The following is a 20,669-nucleotide window of genomic DNA, read 5'->3' as shown; positions in this document are numbered from 1 at the left end:
CCACATCCACTGAACACACGGGGGATGCCGATTGGTTCAAGTATGAAAATAACATGATCTTTACCCAACTTCGCACCGACTGGAGATTTTTGAACCAATGTGCTCATCATCCTCATAAAGAACAAATAATTTCCAGAGGTTTGCAGAGTAAATGAAAAAGTGCAGACCTCTCCTAACATCTTGGGTCACTGTTACTCTGCTGTATGATGTAGAATTTGAGCATTTCTTTCAGTGAGAATCTATGTTACAGGACACTGTTGGTCTTTTAAATGGTAACTTCTGCACAAGGAGCATGAACGGTGCACGTAGTCTCCTGTAGAGTGCTTGAAGCTGTGGTGACTGTACACGTAGACCCTCCCGTGATAGACACCTGATCAAGGTAAGTTTAATTATGAAAAATAAAAGCACATCATGACATATGACGAACATAAATTCACACAGGGTTGTCACTCTGCTGCCAGAAATGTATTCAGCTGATTCGATCGTAAAGTAAGGCAGAGATCTTGTTATTTTAGTGTTGGTGCTTCTTTATAAAATACTAATTATCATCCTGCCCCTCCATCTGTAGCAGATCTGCTGACAGCTGTGAAGTTCTTGACCAGCTCAACAGTTGAGATTACTGCTGCCTCTGTTGGTGTGGAGACTCTGGTGGAAGCTGTGCACCAAATAGAGGCTGAAGAACAGGTGGTGACTTCCACGCCAGACGTCCTCGAGCCAGAAGCCCTGGAGGCAACGTCAGAGGAGGTTGTTAAGGAAACATCTGAAGAGGCTGTCGTTTTGAGCGAGGAGGAGGTGACATCTGCAGAGGGTGAGGAAGTGGTGGCAGAGGCTCCAGCTGCTGAAGAAGTGATTACAGAGGAGACTCCTGCTGCAGCCCAGGAGGAGGAGGAGAAGGAGGCAGCTGCAGCTGTATCTCCTCCCGAGGAAGCCCCCACAGTGGAGGAAGCTGATGCTGGAGATCAGGCTGTGCCCACTGAAGCTGCTCCTGAGGATCCCGTCTCCTCTTCAGAGGCTGCTGCTGAGGAGGTCGCACAAGCTGATGAGGTCGTACAAGCTGAGGTTACACAAACTGAGGTCGCACAAGCTGAGGAGGTCGTACAAGCTGAGGAGGTAGCACAAGCTGAGGAGGTCGTACAAGCTGAGGAGGTAGCACAAGCTGAGGAGGTAGCACAAGCTGAGGAGGTAGCACAAGCTGAGGAGGTAGCACAAGCTGAGGAGGTCGCACAAGCTGAGGAGGTCGCACAAGCTGAGGAGGTCGCACAAGCTGAGGAGGTCGTACAAGCTGAGGAGGTCGTACAAGCTGAGGAGGTCGCACAAGCTGATGAGGTTGCACAAGCTGAGGAAGTCGCACAAGCTGATGAGGTCATTGTCTCTGCAGAGGTTACACCAGTGGAAGAGATCTCAGCAGCTGGAGAGATGGCAGAAGCTGAAGCTTCAATAGAGGAGACAGCTGAGGCAGTTTTTGACACAACTCAGCTGGCAGCAGCATCCACTGAGCCGGACCTGAAGGTTCTTTTAACTGCAGAACCAGACTCTACACCAGAGGCTCCAGTGCACAAGGCAGAACACTGCCACTCTGCTCCATCAGCAGCAGAGGAGGTGGCGCCACCTGCAGCTTTGGAAGAGGATGTGGTCAACGAAGATGCGGATGCTACATATGACGCAAAGGAGGAGGCAATAGGGGTGGAGGAACACAGTAAGAACAATTAGCAAAAGATTCAGCATCCCATTTCATGCTTTCTTAAAGAATATTCCTTCTATCCAGTCAAAAATACCCCGATTTACTCAAAGTTCATCACCATCAAAACAATCATTTTTCTGATGTGGTCCACTTTTACAAAACAGCTTGTCAGTGTAGCATTTCCTGTTTTATAGTGAAGCGAAGCCCGAAAGATATCAGAGTTAAGTTTACACAAAAGATTCATGTTCCAAGTGACAACCGTGCACATCTACGGTGCCATGTGAGGGTTTTGGTGGTGAGGAATGGAGCTGAAATGTATGCACTCCTTACTTTTACAGTACACATTTTAAAGTTTGCTAATACCAAAAGATGTCATCATTTAGCAGATGTTTTTATCCATTTATACATTTCAGTACAGTAAGAAACCCTGGCATAAACTTTAGGTGCTAATTCTATTTAGAAGAGTACAAGTGAACTATCATACAAACACAATTTCCAGAAAAGTTGAGAAGTTTTCTAAAATGCAACAAGAACTTAAATCTCTAAATGTTCGTTTGTTTGAACGAAGAAATGATTTTCAGTGTCTGAAAAAAAGATTAAACATTTTATGCAGCAACAGACTTAAAAAAGTTGTTCCAGAGTCATGTTTCCCATCATGCTCCATCAGCTTCCCTTTAATGACTCTTTTTAACGCTTTGGGAACTGAGGATACTGAGTGTTGCAGTTTTTCAGAGGAATCTGTGTCCATTCCTGCTGAATCCAAGATTTCAGCTGCTCAGCAGTCTGTGGTTGTTTGAGGAAAAGACCTCACCTTGATGGCAGCATCTGTCTCTCCAGAACTCCAACATCCACCTCTGCATCAGTGGCACCTTCACACAGATGAAGCCATCCCTGCCATGGACCCTGATATCAGCCCCACACCATCACAGACGCTGGCTTTAAACCTTTCTCTGAGAACAGCCTGGATGCTCTTTCTCATCTTTGTAGAAGCAGACGTCAGTTTTTCCCTGAAGCAGCTGAAACGTGGACTCATCTGCCCACAGAACACGTGTCCACTGTCTTTCTGTCCACCTGAGATGAGCTGGTGTCCAGATAATTGATATCTGGCATCCTCCGTGTGTGATACAGCTTCAGGTCACATTTCTGGATGCAGAGGTGGACCGTGTTGAGTGAAAATGGTTTTCCGAGCTCCTCCTGAGCCCGTGTGGCTGTATTGATCATGGTGGCGTGATGACGGTTTCTCTGCCTGAGGGCCAGAAGGCCATCCAACAGAGCCCAGGTCTTAGTAGTTTACACACTGAAACTTTACAGATTTAAACAATTAATTACATATTAGAATATTTCCCAACTTTTCTGGAAAGGAGGTTTGTAAAATAACAAATATTGATAGAACAGTATCAATTAATATGGCATAACATACCTTGATAATTAATCAAACCTGAATTAATCATTTAGCTGGCTTGGAAGGTGTTATATTCTCTTAAATTCTGCTCTATAAACAAGCAAAGAGAAAACAATATGGTGTTTCATTGTATTTGGCTCTGACCAGGTGTATTTCTGTGTATATCCACAGAGCCAAAGCTGTCTAACTGGACTGTTAACAGCTGCTCAGTGATGTAATAGTACAGTAAGAAGGTAAACAACATAAAGCAGCTAAGCTAGAACTGGAGATAGTAGAATGGACATCTACAAGAGGAATATTCATAAAGATTAGACCTTCAGCGTGTGAAGAGGCCTGTGTGACTCATGAACCTTGTACTGCTCTTTTTAAACTTTGCTTTCCCTGCCTAGAATCCGCATAGATGTCCATTAGATGTCCATAGATTCCCACAAATGTCCATTCTACTTCCAGAACAAGTGTGTTTCCCCTCAACTGTGCTCACTAAACTGCTCTTGCTCATAAGTCAGTATTGTTCTTGTTTGTTGCAGCCACAGAGAGTACGGCGGTGGTGACAGCTCGGTCATGACAGACAGTGTGCCTTCCACAACACTCCCCAAGCTCTCACTCAAGCCGGCGTAACCGATGACAGAAACATTACAAAGAAGTGGTCACATGTTGAGCAAACTAAGGTGTTAACTGTAGTAGCAGGTGTTACATGACTTCCATGATGTCTCTTGTCCACTAGGTGCCACTGTAGCAAAACCTTTCGTGACCCACTAATGTTTCAAGTTTTTTTTTTTTTATCAGGCAGTGGAAGTGGGTAATTCACATTGTGATATTGTGATAGACTTTGAAATAATAGATCTGTCATTTAACTTCAATTATCAGCTGACATAAGAGCCAACAGATACGTGTTTTTGTTGCTTTTCTCATAATTCACCAGCAAACATGACCATCTTGAGGCATTTAAAAGCATTGAATATTTACCTTATTGCTAATTTAACAGTGATGCATTCCTAGAGAAATGAGCACGACTTAAACGTCATGCATTCAGGTTATAAAACAGAAACCAATTGTTAATTCAGATTTGGTGCATATTTATTTTCTACATTTCAATGTTGTCTATATTTTACCCTCTGCAACAAAAGATGAACTCAAATCGATAAAGTTGTGTTTGTAACTTTTAACTTAGAAGATTTAAACCTAACAGTTGAAACAACCAGATGGGGTACAAATTCTTCTTAGTTTGCTTTATTCCTGTCCTGATGACATTAGATATTACATGTTACACAATTTCTGTATTACCTAAAACTAAGATAAAAATGTGTGAAAAAATAAGTGAACCCTTACTGCTTCCACAGGAATTGAAAAGGAAAGTAGAAGGCCATGTGCAGGTCGTCAATGCACTGATTAATTGATCATCAGTGAGTGTGAGCACCTCTATAAAAGCAGAAGTTCTGTCAGTTTGCTGCTCTGCAGCATTCAGCTGTGTGTTAACACAATGCCAAGGAGGAAAGACGTCAGCAAGGATCTTAGGGAAGCAGTTGTTGCTGCCCATCAATCTGGGAAGGGTTATAAGGCCATTTCCAAATTATTTTGCAGTCCATCATTCTACAGAGAGAAAGATTATTCACAAGTGGAAAACATTCAGGTCAGATGTCAATCTTCCCAGGAGTGGACGGCCCAGCAAGGTCACCCCAAGGTCAAAAACCCAAGAGCTACATCTCAGACTCTGCAGGCCTCAGTTAGCATGTTAAATGTTAGCTGCAGTGTTCAAAGTCAAAGTCCAGACCTCAACCTGATTTAAATACTGATTTTAAACATAAACGAATGCTGCAACGTTGGAAAGAAAAGTGGGCCAAGATTCCTCCACAACCATGAGAGAGACTGATAACATCACACAGGAAACCATTACTTCAACGCACTGCTGCTGAAGCTGCATCTGCAAGCTGTTGGAGGAGGGGGTTCACTTAGTTTTTCACTTTTGTCACTGCTTCTGTGTTTTGGTTACTACACGGTCTAATGTTCTTCAAATAAGGCTATTTCAAAGTGATTTTAGGATTTCTGGTGAGGATCTCTTTAAAACTATGTGTTGTTCTGTAAAACTTTAGAATCGGAGGAAAGAGTTTATTCCACGTATCTGTTTAAATAAATTCCTACACATGTGCTTCTATTCACACAGATTCACAGATGCATCCTGACGTTTTAGAGCTGAAAGAAGGTTGTGAGATCATTAGTTAAACATATATTAACATTTACACTATTAGATATGGAATATATCATTTTCATTCAGTAAATTGCTGGGCAAACGACTTCCATTGTCATGATAATGTGCTCAGATATCAAATAAAGTGGCGGAAAAACGACCTGTTCCTTGTATTAAATCATCAGCAACATTGTATTCGGTGGAAGAAGGGTTCACAGTCTTTACCTCTGCAAAATAAATCCAAACTATACTGATATGTTAGCGTGAAAAACCTTTCTGAAGTAAAAAATACTGAAATGTGGCAGCAATTTACATTTCAGGGATTAAAGTAGCCGTTGTTGTTGGTCTTTCTGACCAACATCATACTGTATAAATACGATTAAAGAGAGAGAAACATAATTTGTTATTTATTATTGTCATTATATTCGGTGAGTATTGTATTTTTAATTGTGTAAGTAATTTATCTAAAGGATAAGCAGTCAAACAAATTCCCTCTGATGTGTTTTAAGTAGAAAAAGGGGGAAAGCATAAAGTGGTATTACTAAAGTAAGTTGCTCAAAGTTGTACTTAAACATATAGTTGAGTGGAAGTGTTCATCGTTTACTTATGTAGGCCTAGGGCCTATTTGGTAATTTTTTTTTATCATGTTAGCTTGTCATAAGAGACATTTCTTTTCTTTTTTTTAAACAGCAGATTTTTATACTGTGTTAATAGTTTGTGGAGCAGAACAGGGTGTTATTTTAAAGTGAATAATACTTTATTGCAAAAAAATATATTTATTTTAATTAATTTCTTGTTAACTGGGGTTGTTTATCGTGCGGTGTGACGTCACGAGAGTAATTTGCCTGAACAAGCGGAGAGAAACTGGCAACCGAGCCAGTCTCCATTAGCTCCGGAGAACCGAACCAAAGGCCGCTTCTTCACTCATTCACCCCGCTGTACAACACACCGGGGCCCCGGAGCTCTTCGGAGGCTCCGACACCCCTCATCGTCTGGGCAGCCAGTACCGTTAGCTAACCGTTGGTGGTGTCCGTTAGCGGCGGGACTCTGGAGTCAGGCAGTCGGAGCAGTGCTGGATGTCACTGTCACAGACACTTAGAAAACTCTCATTATCCTGCTGGGAAATGACAACCTGCTGCCTGTGAACCAGCAGGGAGCTAAAAGGAGTCATTTTACGGTAAGTGACCTGACGTTAGTCCTCATTAGCCACATGTTTTGTTGTGTTTTTCTTCTTTCACGGTTGTTTTCGTCTGGATGCTAACGTAGCTAGCTAGCGTTAGCTAAGTTAATGTCAACACTTGTTTGTTGCTCTCTGAGGCGATGCCGCGTTTATTGGTGAAATATCTGGCCATTGGAGCTGCACAGAAGAGCAAACTGCGATAATTATCCCACAGTGGACTACTCAGCTCGTTTAAACATGCAATCCACCTGCATTAGCCAGTGTGGGACTCCAGGCTGGGGCTCACTGACCTAACAAAGTTTGATCTAACGATCTCAGTGTTATTTTATGAGTCAGGGGTGGTATAAAAAGCAAAGATTTGTCAACACAATGAAACTACACTGGGTTTACTTGATAGTAGATGGGTGCGTGTAAGCCTGCATTATGCTGTAGAAACAGGTGGTTATGTGGGTTGTTATTGATGGTTGTGGCTCTTTTTTTTAAATTTCTTTTTGGGAGAGAAAGTTGTCATGAACCCTAAGGATTCCCACCCAATCAATAATACTATTTGAAATCCGGTCATTTAGTTTATTTTGGAAGTTTATAAACCGTTTAAAGTTGCTGATGTGTATAGTGCTGTAGTGTCTGCAGGATTAAACTGTTTTTGGTTGTGTGGGGCAAAGCAAAGAAAGTGTGCTTATGGTGGTTAATATTTGACCACCCTGCCTTTTGCTCAGCGAATATATATACCGTACTTTAAACCAACATTTGAACTGTAATGTGAAGGTTTGTGGTGGGTGGACACAGTCGTGTCTTTAGCGTTCAGCTTTAGGGTCAAAACACGAGAGGCCAGATGCTGATACTTGATATAAAGGTTTGGTAGCACAAAGTGTGGTTTCGTAGAGGCCTAAACTGACAAAGTTTTGGCTTGGATCTGACATCAAAGTACAGTATTCTTAAAAAGCCTTGATCCACCCCGCATTTCTTTATATTGTACTTGTTATCTTTTAAAGTGAACTAATCTAAGAAAAACAGAAACCAAAGAACAGACCCAAACTACGACCATGAAGCAGAGCGGGGCAAGGATCTGACAATGACTAAAGACGGGGAGCTTAAATACTGAGGAGTGAACGTAGCAGCTGAGACGATTGAACACACAGGACATGGAAACTGACGTATCTATGAGTGAGAGAATGTGAAACCTACATGACTGAAAACAAGCTAATACTAAAACACCCGAATGAAATGACTAAATAACAAGAAAGCCGAAAGGAAACAAAACACAAAAAAATCAAGACCCTGACAGCATCGACTTCGCATGAAGCCATTCTACATCAAGGCCTGTTGGAAGTTAGATTATAGAAGAGTATGTTTAAAGGATGTTTTATTCTTTCTGATCAATACTCCAAAGTCTGCCGTGTTCATCAGACATGAAACGGAGTAAAAACTTCAAACTGATGGCATTAAAGTCAACGTGCAAACCTGATTTTATGTTTTGCTCAGCTGCGAATGCAGTGTCTTTATCTGATAGTAGACAGTAGAAGTAGACAGGAAATTATGGACAGAGGGCAGGAAAATGAGTCAAACCACGACTCTGATGTTATTTCCTTTGGTCACAAACTTTAAAATAAGGCTTAAGATGTAATCTGGTGCATTTTATAGACAACTCTTGGTTATCTGAGACTGCAGTTGTTGTTTTTTTCTTTTTTACTTGATCGTGTAGCTTTCTGTCATTTGATTTGAGATAAGTTTGTAATTTAGCCGAATTAAAGCATGAGTGTCACATGTCAACAGCTGAATGGACTTTGCCTGTGTGTGTTTGAATATGACTGGGTGTTAAGTAAATCATGAGGTCATGCTTGCTGTGTATTTGCTCCATCACTGTGTGTGTGTGTGTGTGTGTGTGTGTGTGTGTGTGTGTGTGTGTGTGTGTGTGTGTGTGTGTGTGTGTGTGTGTGTGTGTGTGTGTGTGTTGGTGGAGGGCAGGGCAGGGCACAAGGCAGGGCGTTGTATCTCTACCAGCAGCCTCAGTTACTTGGAACAAAAGCTCTGTTGTTGAAGTATCATGTGACTGTATGTGTGTGTGTTCCACCCTTGTCATGTGATGCAAGCTCAAGGCAAGATAAGTGCTGAGTCGCTCTGAGAGGTTGCTTCCACCCAGGCAGAGCTGAAACAAGCAGGCATGCAGGCAGGGAGAGAAGGTGGACGGCCGGCCGGGTGGATAGATGGATGTCGGAAAGAGATGAGGAACAGGAGACGGACAAAACAGGGAAAGATACAGAGCAGCTTCTCTCTCCTTGAGCTTCGCATTCATTCTTCAGGGCCCTCGTGTTCTGTTGGACTTCAAATAGCAGACGTGAAGATGCAAGGCTTCATTTTCGATCGACCTTTCAGTGGCAAAGCAGGTTTGGACTCGTTTTCAGTTTAATGTGTAGATTGGGGCCGGGAGGCTGGGAAAGTTCAGGATGACTGTTAAATTTGTTAGGAGCTGACACTGTAACTGACTCAACATTTGTAAAAGAGCTGAGCTTCTCATCTATTCTCACCCTGGTGATAACGAGCAAACTGCATTTGACACATTCACAGCGAAGACGTGGGGCTGTAAACTAGAGCGCTGCGAATATTTTCAATTCCTGGAATAGCAACATGACTAACAGCTAACTGAACAGAAAGGAGGTCACATTAATGAATTCCTTTGCTCATCCTTTCCTAAATTCTGACTTAAATGACTTGAAATGTTGATATCGCAGGCTTTTTGAGCCGAGAAGCAGCCACGTGGTCATTCATCCCGCAGGTCCTGTAATACCTGTTTGAATGAATGCTTATCTGAGACACTCAGCTCTGTGTGTGTGTGTGTGTGTGTGTGTGCGTGTGTGTGTGTGTGTGTGTGTGTGTGCCTAACCCGTCTTTTAGTGCAGTTTGTCTGCTTAGCGTCCAGCACATGCAGCACGTGCAGGACTCTGCACTTTGACACCGTGACACAAAAACTCAGTGCATCACAATTTCCAGCTCTCGCTCGAGCTTACTTAATGACTCCTGTCAGTTAAACAGCTTAATAACAGCACACAGTGCAGCACATGTGCATGTTTCTGTGGCAAAAGACATTAAACGTCAATCAGAACAGAACATCTAGAAGATATATAAACCTGTAAGAAACGGGTAGAATGAGCTCCATGTGGGATGTGACACCTAACTGACCCAGCCCTTTAGAAACAGTATGTATAGCTCTGCTGATCAAGCCGATCCTGTCTTAACTGGTAGGATATTGGTCTGAGCAGCCGAGGAACACTGGCACTGCACGGCTCATTCATTATACAGCCGTTGGAGCCACTGAGCATGTCTTGATGTCCTCATATGCTCTGAGTTTGAAGCTTTGGTGCTGTCAGGCTGGTGCATAATTATTTTAAATGTATTTCCTCTTGGTTTCTGCAACATGCATTTAAACTGCAGGAATTAAAGTGATATCAGTGAGAAATGGATATTAATCCTCTCCTTTTCTTCAGAAGAATTTACTGTAGGTCCGTCTTTAAGCAGAGGGGTGAGCACCCTTGTCTGGACAAGAGAGAAGACGTGCTGTTACTCTGATTGGGAACACTTGGTCATGAAAAAATAAGTAAAAATAAGTAAGTGCACTGCTCAGAGAAACCCCAGAGCTACATCTCAGACTCTACAGGCCTCAGTTAGCATGTTAAATGTTAGATGCGGTGTTTAAAGTCAAAGTCCAGACCTCAACCCCATTTAAATGCTGATTTTAAGCATAAACGAATGCTGCAAACCTCAAAGAACTGAAGCAACATTTTGGCCGCAAGTTACTGCTGCTGCATTTTAAATTGTTTTTTTGTTATATAATGACACAGTGTCGTGTTGTTGTTGCTCATCTGATGTCTTATTTAACTGATATAAACCTGGTGAGGGCAGGAGGTTTTTATCATGATGTCACATATTTTTAAACTCTGGCTGAAAAGTCTGTTTTTACACAGCGAGCAGAGGCACACTGCGACAGTCTGTCCTTTTTTATGTTGTGTGAAGGTTGGAAAAACAGAGTAATTTGAAGGCAGAAATTCAAACCCCGTCTACTCGCTGGACTCTCTGTCAGGCCCCACCTTTAATGTCATCATTCCTCGATGTTTTAGCTCAGCAAAGTGTTGATTCTTGAAGCTGAAGGTTCCTGGAAATCTGAGGTAATGTTACTGTTGTTAGCATGAAGTCAGCTTTATAAAGCTCCATAAACACCACCCTGCATGACTCAGGCTATTGCTGTTATAATAAGTTCAGATGAGATTTATTAACTTGTGTTATAGTGGAACAGATTATATTAAAAAAAAACAAAAAAAAACAACTTTTTAATCCATTCCCACTCTTAAAGAAGGATAAAAAACTTTATTTTTCCCGTCACTTTAAGCTGCATTTCACATTTGACGCTGCAAACTTTACTCAGCAGTTTCAAACTGCACCAGCAGCTCGACTGCAGGTCTTAAAAAAACAGGCGAAGAAGCAGTAGGCGGAGAATCGGTTTCAAGACATCAAGCTATTGTCTCCATGTTCCAGCTTTTGTCTTTTATCCAGTGGTCGCCCCGCTGTGCAGCACAGAACAGGAACTCAGGGGCCTGTGGTTCTTAGCAACTGTTACCATGGCTCCAGTCCACCCTGCCTTGATTTTTCCACTAGACGCCATGTGTTGCCTGTGTTTAGGGGAATTACTTGGCTTGCTGTCAGTGCATTTCTTCCTGTAATAGCAGACAGGCATGTCCTGCAGGCAGAAGGGAGGAGATGAAACCAATTAAATCTTCTTGTAAAGAGATGTTGGTGTACTGTTGGGACGGCAAGAAAAAAGCTGTCAGATTCTGTCTTTTTCCTTTTCATACCGTAACAGATGTTTGACTGTTAGAGGGCAAGATTTCGTATCATTTGACTTCAGCTTTTCTGATTCCGCTCTCACGTCTGTCGGGTAAATATGTGACATCATCCAGCAACCAAGAAGCTTCTGTCTTTATAATATTCACCTCTAAAAGCTTTTAGCAACTATTATGCCTGCAAGAGCAAGTGTTTAACTGTATTTAACTGTTACATGTGTTGTTTGTGTTTTCAGTGGAGTGGCTGTCGCTCACCACACGGGCTGAAGCCGCCAGGAAGAGGAGCATGAGTCATGACCTCGGTGGTGCTGGTCGACAGTGGTGGGACAGTGGTGGAGTATGTCATAGCTAAAGAAGACCTCCAGCAGGTGCGTCGGACCTCGACTCAAAAACAGAAAAACCCTGAGTTTTATTTCTGTCTCGCCCTTATTGTAAATTAAAAACTCTTCCGTCCTCGTTCCTGAACAGGAGGGAGAGTGTGACGTGGAGCTTGAGCTTGAAGGAGAGGTGGAAGGCGAGTGTGAAGCTGAGGAGATGCAAGAAAGAGAGGAGGCTGAGGACTACCCAGCAGTCATAGTGGAGGAGGTACCAGGCGCCAGCCTCACAGAGGAGCAAGGCTACTCAGCCCAGGTGTTGGTGTATAACGATGAGGCGTATATCATGCAGGACGTGGGCGATGAGCAGGAGGTGGAGACAGAAGAAGAAGCAGGTGAGATATAAACATTTTTATCAGAGGTTGTAGTCTAAGTTGCCAAATGTCTGCCGTTATCCCCCTTTTGGCAGTTTTGGTGCACCGGACGAAAATGCAGTCTCTGCTGCAACACATACGTCATATTACCCAGAATGCCACGGTGAACTTTGGGTGCTGTTCACTTGCATTGGAGAGAGATAAGGTCAGGTGACTCTTGGAAAATATATGTATATGAAGTTTGATAAAATGCAGTAAACCAAGCGCCCAGAACTGCATTTTTTTCTGGGGGAAAGTTTGCTGAATCATTTCAGGTTTGTTTATAGTCTGAAAGTAAACGCAGGAAGTGCCCCAGATCTGCTACAGCTGACAGGTTTCCATCATCCTCAGATCCACAGTAGCCATATTGATATGACACCAGCCGTAAATAAACCAGAATTCTCCAATACATTACAGATTTTTACCCATTTGATTTGTGCAGTCTCCTGTTTCCATTTGGTTCCGTTTGGTTCCGAAGGCAACATACTTTCTGTGTCATGGTTACAGTTTGTTATCGAAGCGCCATCACACTGACCGCTTCTCGAGGTTGGAGGATGGTGCAAACCGATCGGGACTGTATATGAATCTCTGTCTAAGGTTCACACACCAGTTTGATAAATTTGGGCTCAACAAGTGTTTCCATAGTTTGGGCTTCAGCACCAGATAGTCTGGTAAAGCTCACACATCTTTGTTGGCTCATACTGCCCCCTTGTGGATATATTCTTGTGTAGTGGATGAGTCATGGACAACAAAAATGTCCAATATTGACTCATTAGTCATCAATTAATCCCTCAATTATCACAACTGCTGTCCAATCCTTTGCACCACATCTTCTCTGCTACAAGAATCAGTTTTTACAGAGTCTAAAAGTGGGATAATGAATTCAGATGGACATTAAGTCATGTTTAGATTTTCGGAAATCCCAAATAAAAAAGGGTTTTCTCAGGCTGGTGTCCTGAAACAGAAACGTGTTCTGGTCATTTCTCTTCTTGGAAAAAGATGAGAAAGTTTCCTCTTTTCTATGGGGAAACTAGACCTTTTAGATTTACACTTTTCAGGTTTTCTATATCACATTTCATTATTACAAAAGAATGTTTTAAAACTTCCATGAAAAGGGACTAGTTTTCTAAAAAGCTGGTACGTCTATATGTAGATGGTTTGATGGCTGTGGTTGTCGTCTGAAGGAGGTTCCCCCTTGGTGTCCTTAATTAATTAAACAGAGGTTGTATTGATTTGAAAATACTTTTCTCTACTTGAACTTAGTCTTGAGATAGTTTTGGACGGTATGCTTATATAACATTCATTAAAGGGGCTGAGCTCGTAAAACTCAGGCTCAAAGAGTAATTTGTAACTAATGCACCTGCGTTTTATAGATCTCAAGTCAACTTAAATCAACTGCAAGTAACTTAAGACAGAAAACACTTATTATTCTGTGGGCTAAGCAGAATTATTTCCAAAGTTGAACATGGATGCAGCGAGGAAGAAGAAAAAGAAGAGCAGTTCCTCACACATTGTTCAGCAAAGCTTTCAGATATTAAATGCGTCTCAAAATAACTTCATATCAAGTCAAACCGTCTCACTCAGCTGTGATTTATTTATTTTTCGTTTAAAATACGACCCACAGATTGTCTTATTTAAAGTGGCATTTTAAGTTTGTTTGGAAGAGTCTGTGCTCTAACACAGACGTTTCAGTTGTTCTGATGAAGTTAGTTGAGTGTTTTTTGTGTTTTCATCGCCGTGACCTGAAGACTGAAAAACCTGCATCGCCGTGACTATCTTGTCAATGCAGGTTTTTCAGTCTTCGGTCTTTAAGTAAACAGAATACACAGTTTTTATGAACTTAACAAGCGAATTAGAACTAACTTTCCCTTCTGTCTGTTATTTGCACATACATCTACCTAGTATGGACAGACTTTCTTTGACTTAATATGCTTGTAAAACAATTCCCAGTAACAGTTGTTAAAAAGTAGAAAATGACACCCTGAAGTTATTCTAATCCCTGGTTAATGGATTAGAAATACGGGCCATAAATAGTCTTTACAAAGCTTGGCTTAGTTCGCTGCTCTGAACTTTCTTGTTATACTAATTAAGACCCGATTACTAAACTTTTTGTAGGATTATTGCCCGGAATGTGTATTTTTAAAACCGCTCTCGCAGCTTTGACGTATTGGCTACGCAACAGAGGGAGGGCAAAGGGAGGATTTCCTGTGTCGGTGGCGGAGGGATACATATGTGCCGCCGTGATGCGTCTCGTTGAATTCGAATAGATTCTCCCCTTAGCGGCGGAGTGATCTGAGCTAGTAGCTTCCCATACAATTCAGTGAGAACTCAATGTGAATCTGCAGTAAGGGGAAAACATGGCGACTTCACAGCATGAGGGGCACGCAAACCAGCTCGATCTGCTCATCAGAGCCGGTAATGTACCTCTACGTATTCAAAACCTCGAGTCGACGCTATCGGTAACGCGCGGCTTTTGTTTTTAGCTCGGAGCGCTGCGCTCCGGACCGCTGCCGACTGTGGTGAAGTAATGGAGGGCAATCAGGAAGTGATCACCTTGGTAGCAATCTGCATGGCGTTGCTACACGGTTATAAAACCCGATTTTAAAGTAGAAAAACTCTATCGGGGCCCGTCGGTGTGCATGGTCGGATTGCTGTGTGCATGGTGCGCGGTTTGCATGTTGGAGGAGATCTTTCTCTGAGCTGGATGATGTTGAATAACGGTCTGCATGTCGGCTCTGCACAACCAGGAAGTGTATAGATGTTGTCTTTCCTACGTCTTTGCCACGCTGTCTGAGTCGGAAGGACATGTGCGTTAATTTTTACGGACACAAATGTTCTTATAATCGGATAGAAATTGTATTTATTTTAATGACTGACGTTTTTTTTTTTTTTTTTTTTTTATAGCGAAAACGGTCATTTGCACGAATAATCTGGAGCGAGTCCTCTTAATTCCCGGAATTATAGTCCGCAATTCTTGAAAAGTAGGGACCGTGATGGTTTTTTTTTTGGTTTTTTTTTGTGGCGTGATTTGCTCGGTTCAGTATTCCAGGTTTGGATATTTAGCCCTGGCTGTTTCCGTTATCGTGCTGTGCAGCCTCAAGTGGACGCGTGGGACGGCCTGACTGCTGAAGTTTTCTTCTTTTTTTTTTACCCCGCTCCGATGGCGGAAGCATTGTTAATGTGAGGGGCGGGGCGTGTTGTTGATTGACGTGTCCTCTGGTCCAATTGCGTACGCTTCTCTTTGAAGCGTCAGCAGTAGTCCAATCAGGTTTCAGCGTGGGCGGGGTGTTAATGAGGGTGTGAGCCAATGGGAGGTGAGGCGGGTGTTGAGTGACAACAGGATTTGTGAGCTTCTTCGAAGAGAACTGGAGGGAAAGGACGAAGAGTGTAAACACGGAAGTCATCAGAGGCAGGACTACTTTTTTGTCGAACTTGGTTCTATTCTTGGCGACGAATTCGTGTGCTATTATCTTACCCCCGCTGTATTAATAATTATTAAAAGTTTTATGTTTTCTGTGATTAAGTTGATACATGGGAAAACTTAGACATGAGGGAAATGGACACATTTTCCATATGAGCAGCTGTTCTTTGAGTTAATGCCTTCTCGTGGTCCTATTTCAGCTGGGCTGCCTCGTTTCAAGGACGGCTCAGCAGGCTGTAGGATCTCTGTGATGGCTACCACCGTGTCCTGTTTGTTTGAGAGAGGCACTGAATGAGTGGGACGAACTAAAGATAGCCCTTTTCTCTCCCCTGCATGCTGCCTGTTGCCTCCGTGAGATAGCCAAACATGGACAGGGCAGGGTGTAACGGTATCTCATGTTTCCCACCAGTGATTGACAACAACAGCAGGTGCCTTGGTTTCCTTCCCAGGGTCCCGTAGGAGGCCACAGTTCCCTCACAACAAGCTGAAGTCAATTCTTTGAAAATAAATAGTGTTTTAAACAAAGAGATAAACATGTTTTTAATTGAGAATACATCAGTGTTAATTACATAATGCCATATCAGCTACTTGTAAAGGGATGATGGTTTATTTGATCTCGCAGAACCTTTACTCGTGATACTTTTTAAAGTCCTTAAACAAACCTGCTCTGGTTTGGTTTCAAACAAAGCCAAATTGTAGAATTGATGCTGAAAATGTCCCTTGTTGCCCCAAAACAATCAGATTTCTTCACTAGGGGGTGCCAGATGGTTGAGTTGTCAGTGTGAACCCTGTGAGAAGGTTGGCTGAGAGAATCAAAAAGCAACTTTTATTGTTTTTGTAGAGCATTCGGATGGGCTGACAACACCTTAAATTGGGCATTTTTCTAGACATATTGCACACCTGGGTCTTTATTTTCCAATTTGGGTATTTACTAATTGTTTTGTGTGTTTTTCTTCTGCAGTGGAGGCCTCTGTTCACGGCACCAGCATCCACTGCTCTGACAAAACCTTTGAGGCAGCAGAGGCTCTGCTACGCATGGACTCACCCTCCAGCCTCAGAGAAGACCGCAGTCCAGGTAAATATGCAGGTTTCAAATGATATCTAATTGGATAATTCAGTCTTCAAGCGTTAGTTAAAGTTGTTACAAACGTGTTAAGCTTGTCATCCACGAAGCTATTATTGATTCCTCCTCCCAGAAGCTTTTGTTCCGCCATGTGAATCGACACCAGACTTCCTCCACGCGGCCATGAGGCCTGATATGATTGCAGATTCTGAGGTGGAAATCTCAACTGAGGAGTGCTGTGAGGAGGACGATGAGATGGTCACCTTGCTGGAAGAACCAGAACCCGACAACGAGCCTGTCAGAAAGAGACGAGGTACACAGACGTCTGTGCTTATCTCTTACGTATATCCGTGTACTTTCCGTGTGTCTAAGATTTTTTTAGATCCAATAACACTGAGCTAAAACTGAACTATAGAAGTAAGGGAAAGTAATTTAAATGTTTCTTGTCAAGTTTAAATGAAATGGTGTTCTGAGGCCTCAAAAGGAAGCCCAAAGCATAAGTTACTCACACTGAATCTCATTGTCCAACAGCACCATCTAGTGGCCAGTTTGTACCGTAGGCTCTCAGCTCAGTGTATACAACCCGTAGCAACTTTCTTCTCTTTTGTAGCCGGACGGAAGCCAAAGACACCACATTCGGCTGTTTCCAACGCCTCACCAGACCTCAGCATCAAGAAGAAATCAAGAGAAGGAAAAGGTATCCAACAGTCCAAATAACTCCCTCTGGGTGCACATATTCTGTCTCATATGATTCATTTTCCGGATTGGCAATTAGTTGTGCACTAAGCTGCTTTGATTTCCAGCAGGGACAACCATCTACTTATGGGAGTTCTTACTGGACCTCCTCCAGGATAAAAGCACCTGTCCAAGGTACATCAAGTGGACCCAGAGAGAAAAGGGGATCTTCAAACTGGTCGACTCAAAGGTCGTGTCCAAGCTTTGGGGCAAACACAAGAACAAACCAGACATGAACTACGAGACCATGGGACGGGCACTCAGGTAAAAACTTAAGCTTTATTTTAGTATTTATCTATGTTGACAGCATTTGAACCCCTGATCATTCTCGTGTCCTTAGATATTACTACCAGCGGGGAATCCTCGCCAAGGTGGAGGGTCAGCGGCTGGTTTACCAGTTCAAAGAGATGCCCAAAAACATCATCATTATTGACGACGACATGGCTGCCTCTGACGATCTGATTGGGTCAGACACGGCGGCGTCATATGAGCGCGTTCCTCCGTCGTCAGATATGTTGCTCCAGGTCGCTGGGCTGTCATCACCGAAGAAGCCCAATATCTTGCGGGGCGGTAACAGAACCAGCGTAGTCCAAACTCCGGCTGCCACAGGCAGCAAGCCAGCAGCAGGAGGCGGACCTGCGGTGACGGCGCCGACGGCAGTGAGGGCGGCTACGCCGACACCGAGGATAGTGTCAGTTTCAGGAGCCCAAGACGTGACCCATACCCAACAGTCTCACGCTATGATGGCGAACGCCACCGGGCCGAGGTCAGACGCCAGCGGGGGGGCTTCGGTTAAATGTTACTAACAAAACAAATTGTTGACTTTTCTTCACAACAAAAAATACTGATTTCTGACTCGAACCATCTTCCCTCTCGTCCACAGGACGGTGCGGGTGGCAATGCAGGTGCCTGTCGTCATGACATCGCTCGGTCAGAAGATCTCAACCGTCGCCGTGCAGCAACCACCGGGAACGACGGGGGTTGCCGGGCCCACGACCATCCTCACCAACACCTCTGCTATCAACGCAGCTGCGGCTAATGCCAACTCACAACAAAAGGTGCGAAGAAGAGAAAATGAACTTGATGATTCCTAAAAATAACTCCCGTTAAGAATGTAATGATATGTTCAGTTTGTGCTGTTGTTTTGCTAATTTTATTTTTATTATTTTTTTATTATTTTTCTTCAAATTTACTTCTTTATTTTTTATATAGGCATACTTATTTTTTGTTACTTTTATTTATTTATTTTTTCTATTATCCTTACTTCTCTTGTATGGCCTACACAACTTGAAAAAACCTAATAAAAATACTGTGCAAAAAAAAAGGATATATTGATAATTAATGCCATTCTCTCTTTTTTTTTTTTTTTTTCAACCTTGCTTAGGTTGTGATCCAGACTATCCCGACCATGGTCCCGGCCACAGCAGAGAACGGAGACAAGATCACTGTCCAGCTCGCCAAGATCATCACAATCCCGGCCCACCAGCTGGCTCAGTGTCAGCTCCAGACCTCCACGGGCACGAACAAAGCCAACGTCGCGTCTACGGCGGGCATCAGCCTCCTAGGAAGCCCCCTGACGGTACGGGCTCTGGCACCCGTCAACGTCACCCCAGGAACGCAAGTGATGAGACTCACCCTGCCCACCCAGGCGCAGCAACAGACTCTCATGGTTTCGCAGCCGGGAGGGGTCAGCGGCGCGGCAGGCATGGTAACGGTGTCGGCAGCCAATCAGACGATGGTGACGCAGCCTCGCATCATTAGCGGCGTCATCAATGGCTCAGAGCTGGTGATAGGAGGAGCTGGAGGAGTCGCAATGGAGAAGTTGAAGGCTGCGGGTGTGCAGGTCCGGACTGTGCAGGTGCCGATGACGGTCCAGCAGAGCCAGATGAACCCCATAACGGTTCAGAGCGTCAAATCAGAGGCCCCGGACTCAGAGGCCCCAGACTCAGAGGCCCCGGAGGTCCCGGACTCAGAGGTCGTTATCAAACTTGAATCACCAGACGAGATAAAGACAGAAGAGCCGGAGTATTAAAACCTAACTCTTATCTTCTCCTTTTCCTCCAGAGAAGGTTAGTTTGTACATTTATGAATTCATTTTTACTTTTACTTCTAATAACCAGCAGCCGTCTGAGAGACTTTGAAGGTTTGTTTTTAGTCCTAAACGCATCTTTGCATCGTCGCTGTCGAGAACTTTACTGGACAAAGCTGTTGTCCCCCAGAACCACAAAAGGAGCCTCTGCGGCAGTCGTGTAAAAAGGAATGAACACAGACTTTAAAGGAATCTGTTCGGAAAAGCAAAGGGACCAACCACGATCACTACAGTTTACGCTTTGTAAACGGATCACTGACTCGGATTTGAAGAAAAATGGGGAAAAAACAGCAACACTACAGAAACAAAAAGGCAAATAATTCAAGTAACCGAAATTTGTAAACTATCCAAAACGCACCCTGTGGCGTGAAGCAGCTCCTTTAGAGAGCGTTTATTTCTACAAATGTTAAAAACCAGCAACTTTTAAAAAAAAAAAAATAAATAAATAAAAAAAAACCCACACAACTTGTATCACTGTGCAGGTCGAGCGTGGGCGGTGCGATGAGAGAAGAAGAAGCGATGTCATTTATGTGTAAATATACATATCTGCTATAATTTACGGCGCTAATGTTAACAGAGCAGCCTTAGATTTCAATTTCTTCGTTGTCTAAACCTTAAGCTGAAATTTGTGTTTTGATACTTTGTACCAAGCACAGTATTATTGAAAGTCAGAGCTTTTTACTTTTATTGTTGGTTTGTCTGCCTGTTGATGCTCTAAGGCTCTCCCTTATTGGCCGGATTGCTTTCAGCGTGTCCTCCGGCTTAAATGTGACAGAAAGGATTTAGTCTTTTATTGTTTTGGGGCAGATGTTTGCTCTGTTCTCCACGGCCTCTCAGCCCCGTTAATGCTTCCACGTCTTGGGGACAAAAAGGAATGAAACAAGAAATAGGAATGTGTGTAAAGTCGGAGTTCAACAATGAACTGAAACCTGTTAAATTCTGTCAAAGTTGTGCAGAAAAGCTGCAGAAAGATTTTAACCACTGTGGTTCCTTGGTCACTTTACTTGGAGCTTAAACCAGAGGGTGGAGTCTCTGCCATGTTGGCCCCGCCCCTACATTTCATTACTTTATTTTTTCTGAAGAGGGAAGATTGTCTGTGTTCAGACGGAACTGTTTGTATATTCAACATTTGAAGTATATTCTATTTTGTTGTACTCTTGTTTCAAAGTGTATTAAAGTAGATTTTACTGAAATATTAAAAAAAAAAAAAAAAAAACGTGTTTTTACTCACGGTGGGTTTCTGGTATTTTCTTTCAATGAGATGTACAGAGGGAGCAAAATTCCAATATTTCCTGATTTTTATCGGGGGAACATTGTGTCCAGGCTGCCTGCGGTTATTGTGCACGTGCTGCTT

General features: G+C 43.1%; 2 protein-coding genes across 7 annotated transcripts; both read left to right on the top strand.

Moving 5' to 3' along the window:
* Positions 1-24: 24 nt before the first annotated feature.
* Positions 25-5,413, top strand: LOC142378151 (uncharacterized). Its single transcript, XM_075462380.1, has 3 exons — positions 25-40; positions 569-1,696; positions 3,611-5,413. The coding sequence occupies exons 1-3, from the start codon at positions 25-27 to the stop codon at positions 3,646-3,648; spliced, it is 1,182 nt and encodes a 393-aa protein (XP_075318495.1). The 3' UTR covers positions 3,649-5,413.
* Positions 5,414-6,116: 703 nt separating this feature from the next.
* elf2b (E74-like factor 2b (ets domain transcription factor)) lies at positions 6,117-19,658 on the top strand. 6 transcript variants are annotated; one of them, XM_075463492.1, is made up of 10 exons: positions 6,117-6,445; positions 11,517-11,648; positions 11,749-11,989; positions 16,390-16,503; positions 16,625-16,804; positions 17,102-17,188; positions 17,298-17,490; positions 17,567-17,992; positions 18,110-18,284; positions 18,611-19,658. In XM_075463492.1, the coding sequence occupies exons 2-10, from the start codon at positions 11,574-11,576 to the stop codon at positions 19,256-19,258; spliced, it is 2,139 nt and encodes a 712-aa protein (XP_075319607.1). In that variant the 5' UTR covers positions 6,117-6,445; positions 11,517-11,573; the 3' UTR covers positions 19,259-19,658. The 6 variants fall into 6 exon arrangements, with proteins under 6 accessions (XP_075319607.1, XP_075319604.1, XP_075319605.1 ...); XM_075463489.1 differs by having other exon boundaries at positions 17,295-17,490; XM_075463490.1 differs by lacking the exon at positions 6,117-6,445 and adding an exon at positions 8,549-8,832 and having other exon boundaries at positions 17,295-17,490.
* The last annotated feature ends 1,011 nt before the right edge of the window (positions 19,659-20,669 follow it).

The sequence above is a fragment of the Odontesthes bonariensis genome, chromosome 4, assembly GCF_027942865.1.
Source record: "Odontesthes bonariensis isolate fOdoBon6 chromosome 4, fOdoBon6.hap1, whole genome shotgun sequence".
NCBI classification, from domain to species: Eukaryota; Metazoa; Chordata; class Actinopteri; order Atheriniformes; family Atherinopsidae; genus Odontesthes; species Odontesthes bonariensis.
The sequence above is the reverse complement of the archived record's forward strand: the minus strand, read 5'-3'. Positions and strand labels throughout refer to the sequence as shown.

What these genes read in the sequence shown, in the direction of transcription:
- LOC142378151 (XM_075462380.1), top strand. An exon ending in AATAGGGGTGGAGGAACACA is followed by an intron (nt 1,697 to 3,610) that starts GTAAGAACAATT and finishes TGTTTGTTGCAG; the next exon opens with CCACAGAGAGTACGGCGGTG.
- elf2b (XM_075463489.1), top strand. Translation starts at nt 11,574, where the DNA reads ATGACCTCGGTGGTGCTGGTCGACAGTGGTGGGACAGTGGTGGAGTAT. An exon ending in GGAGACAGAAGAAGAAGCAG is followed by an intron (nt 11,990 to 16,389) that starts GTGAGATATAAA and finishes TTTCTTCTGCAG; the next exon opens with TGGAGGCCTCTGTTCACGGC. An exon ending in GCCTGTCAGAAAGAGACGAG is followed by an intron (nt 16,805 to 17,101) that starts GTACACAGACGT and finishes TCTCTTTTGTAG; the next exon opens with CCGGACGGAAGCCAAAGACA.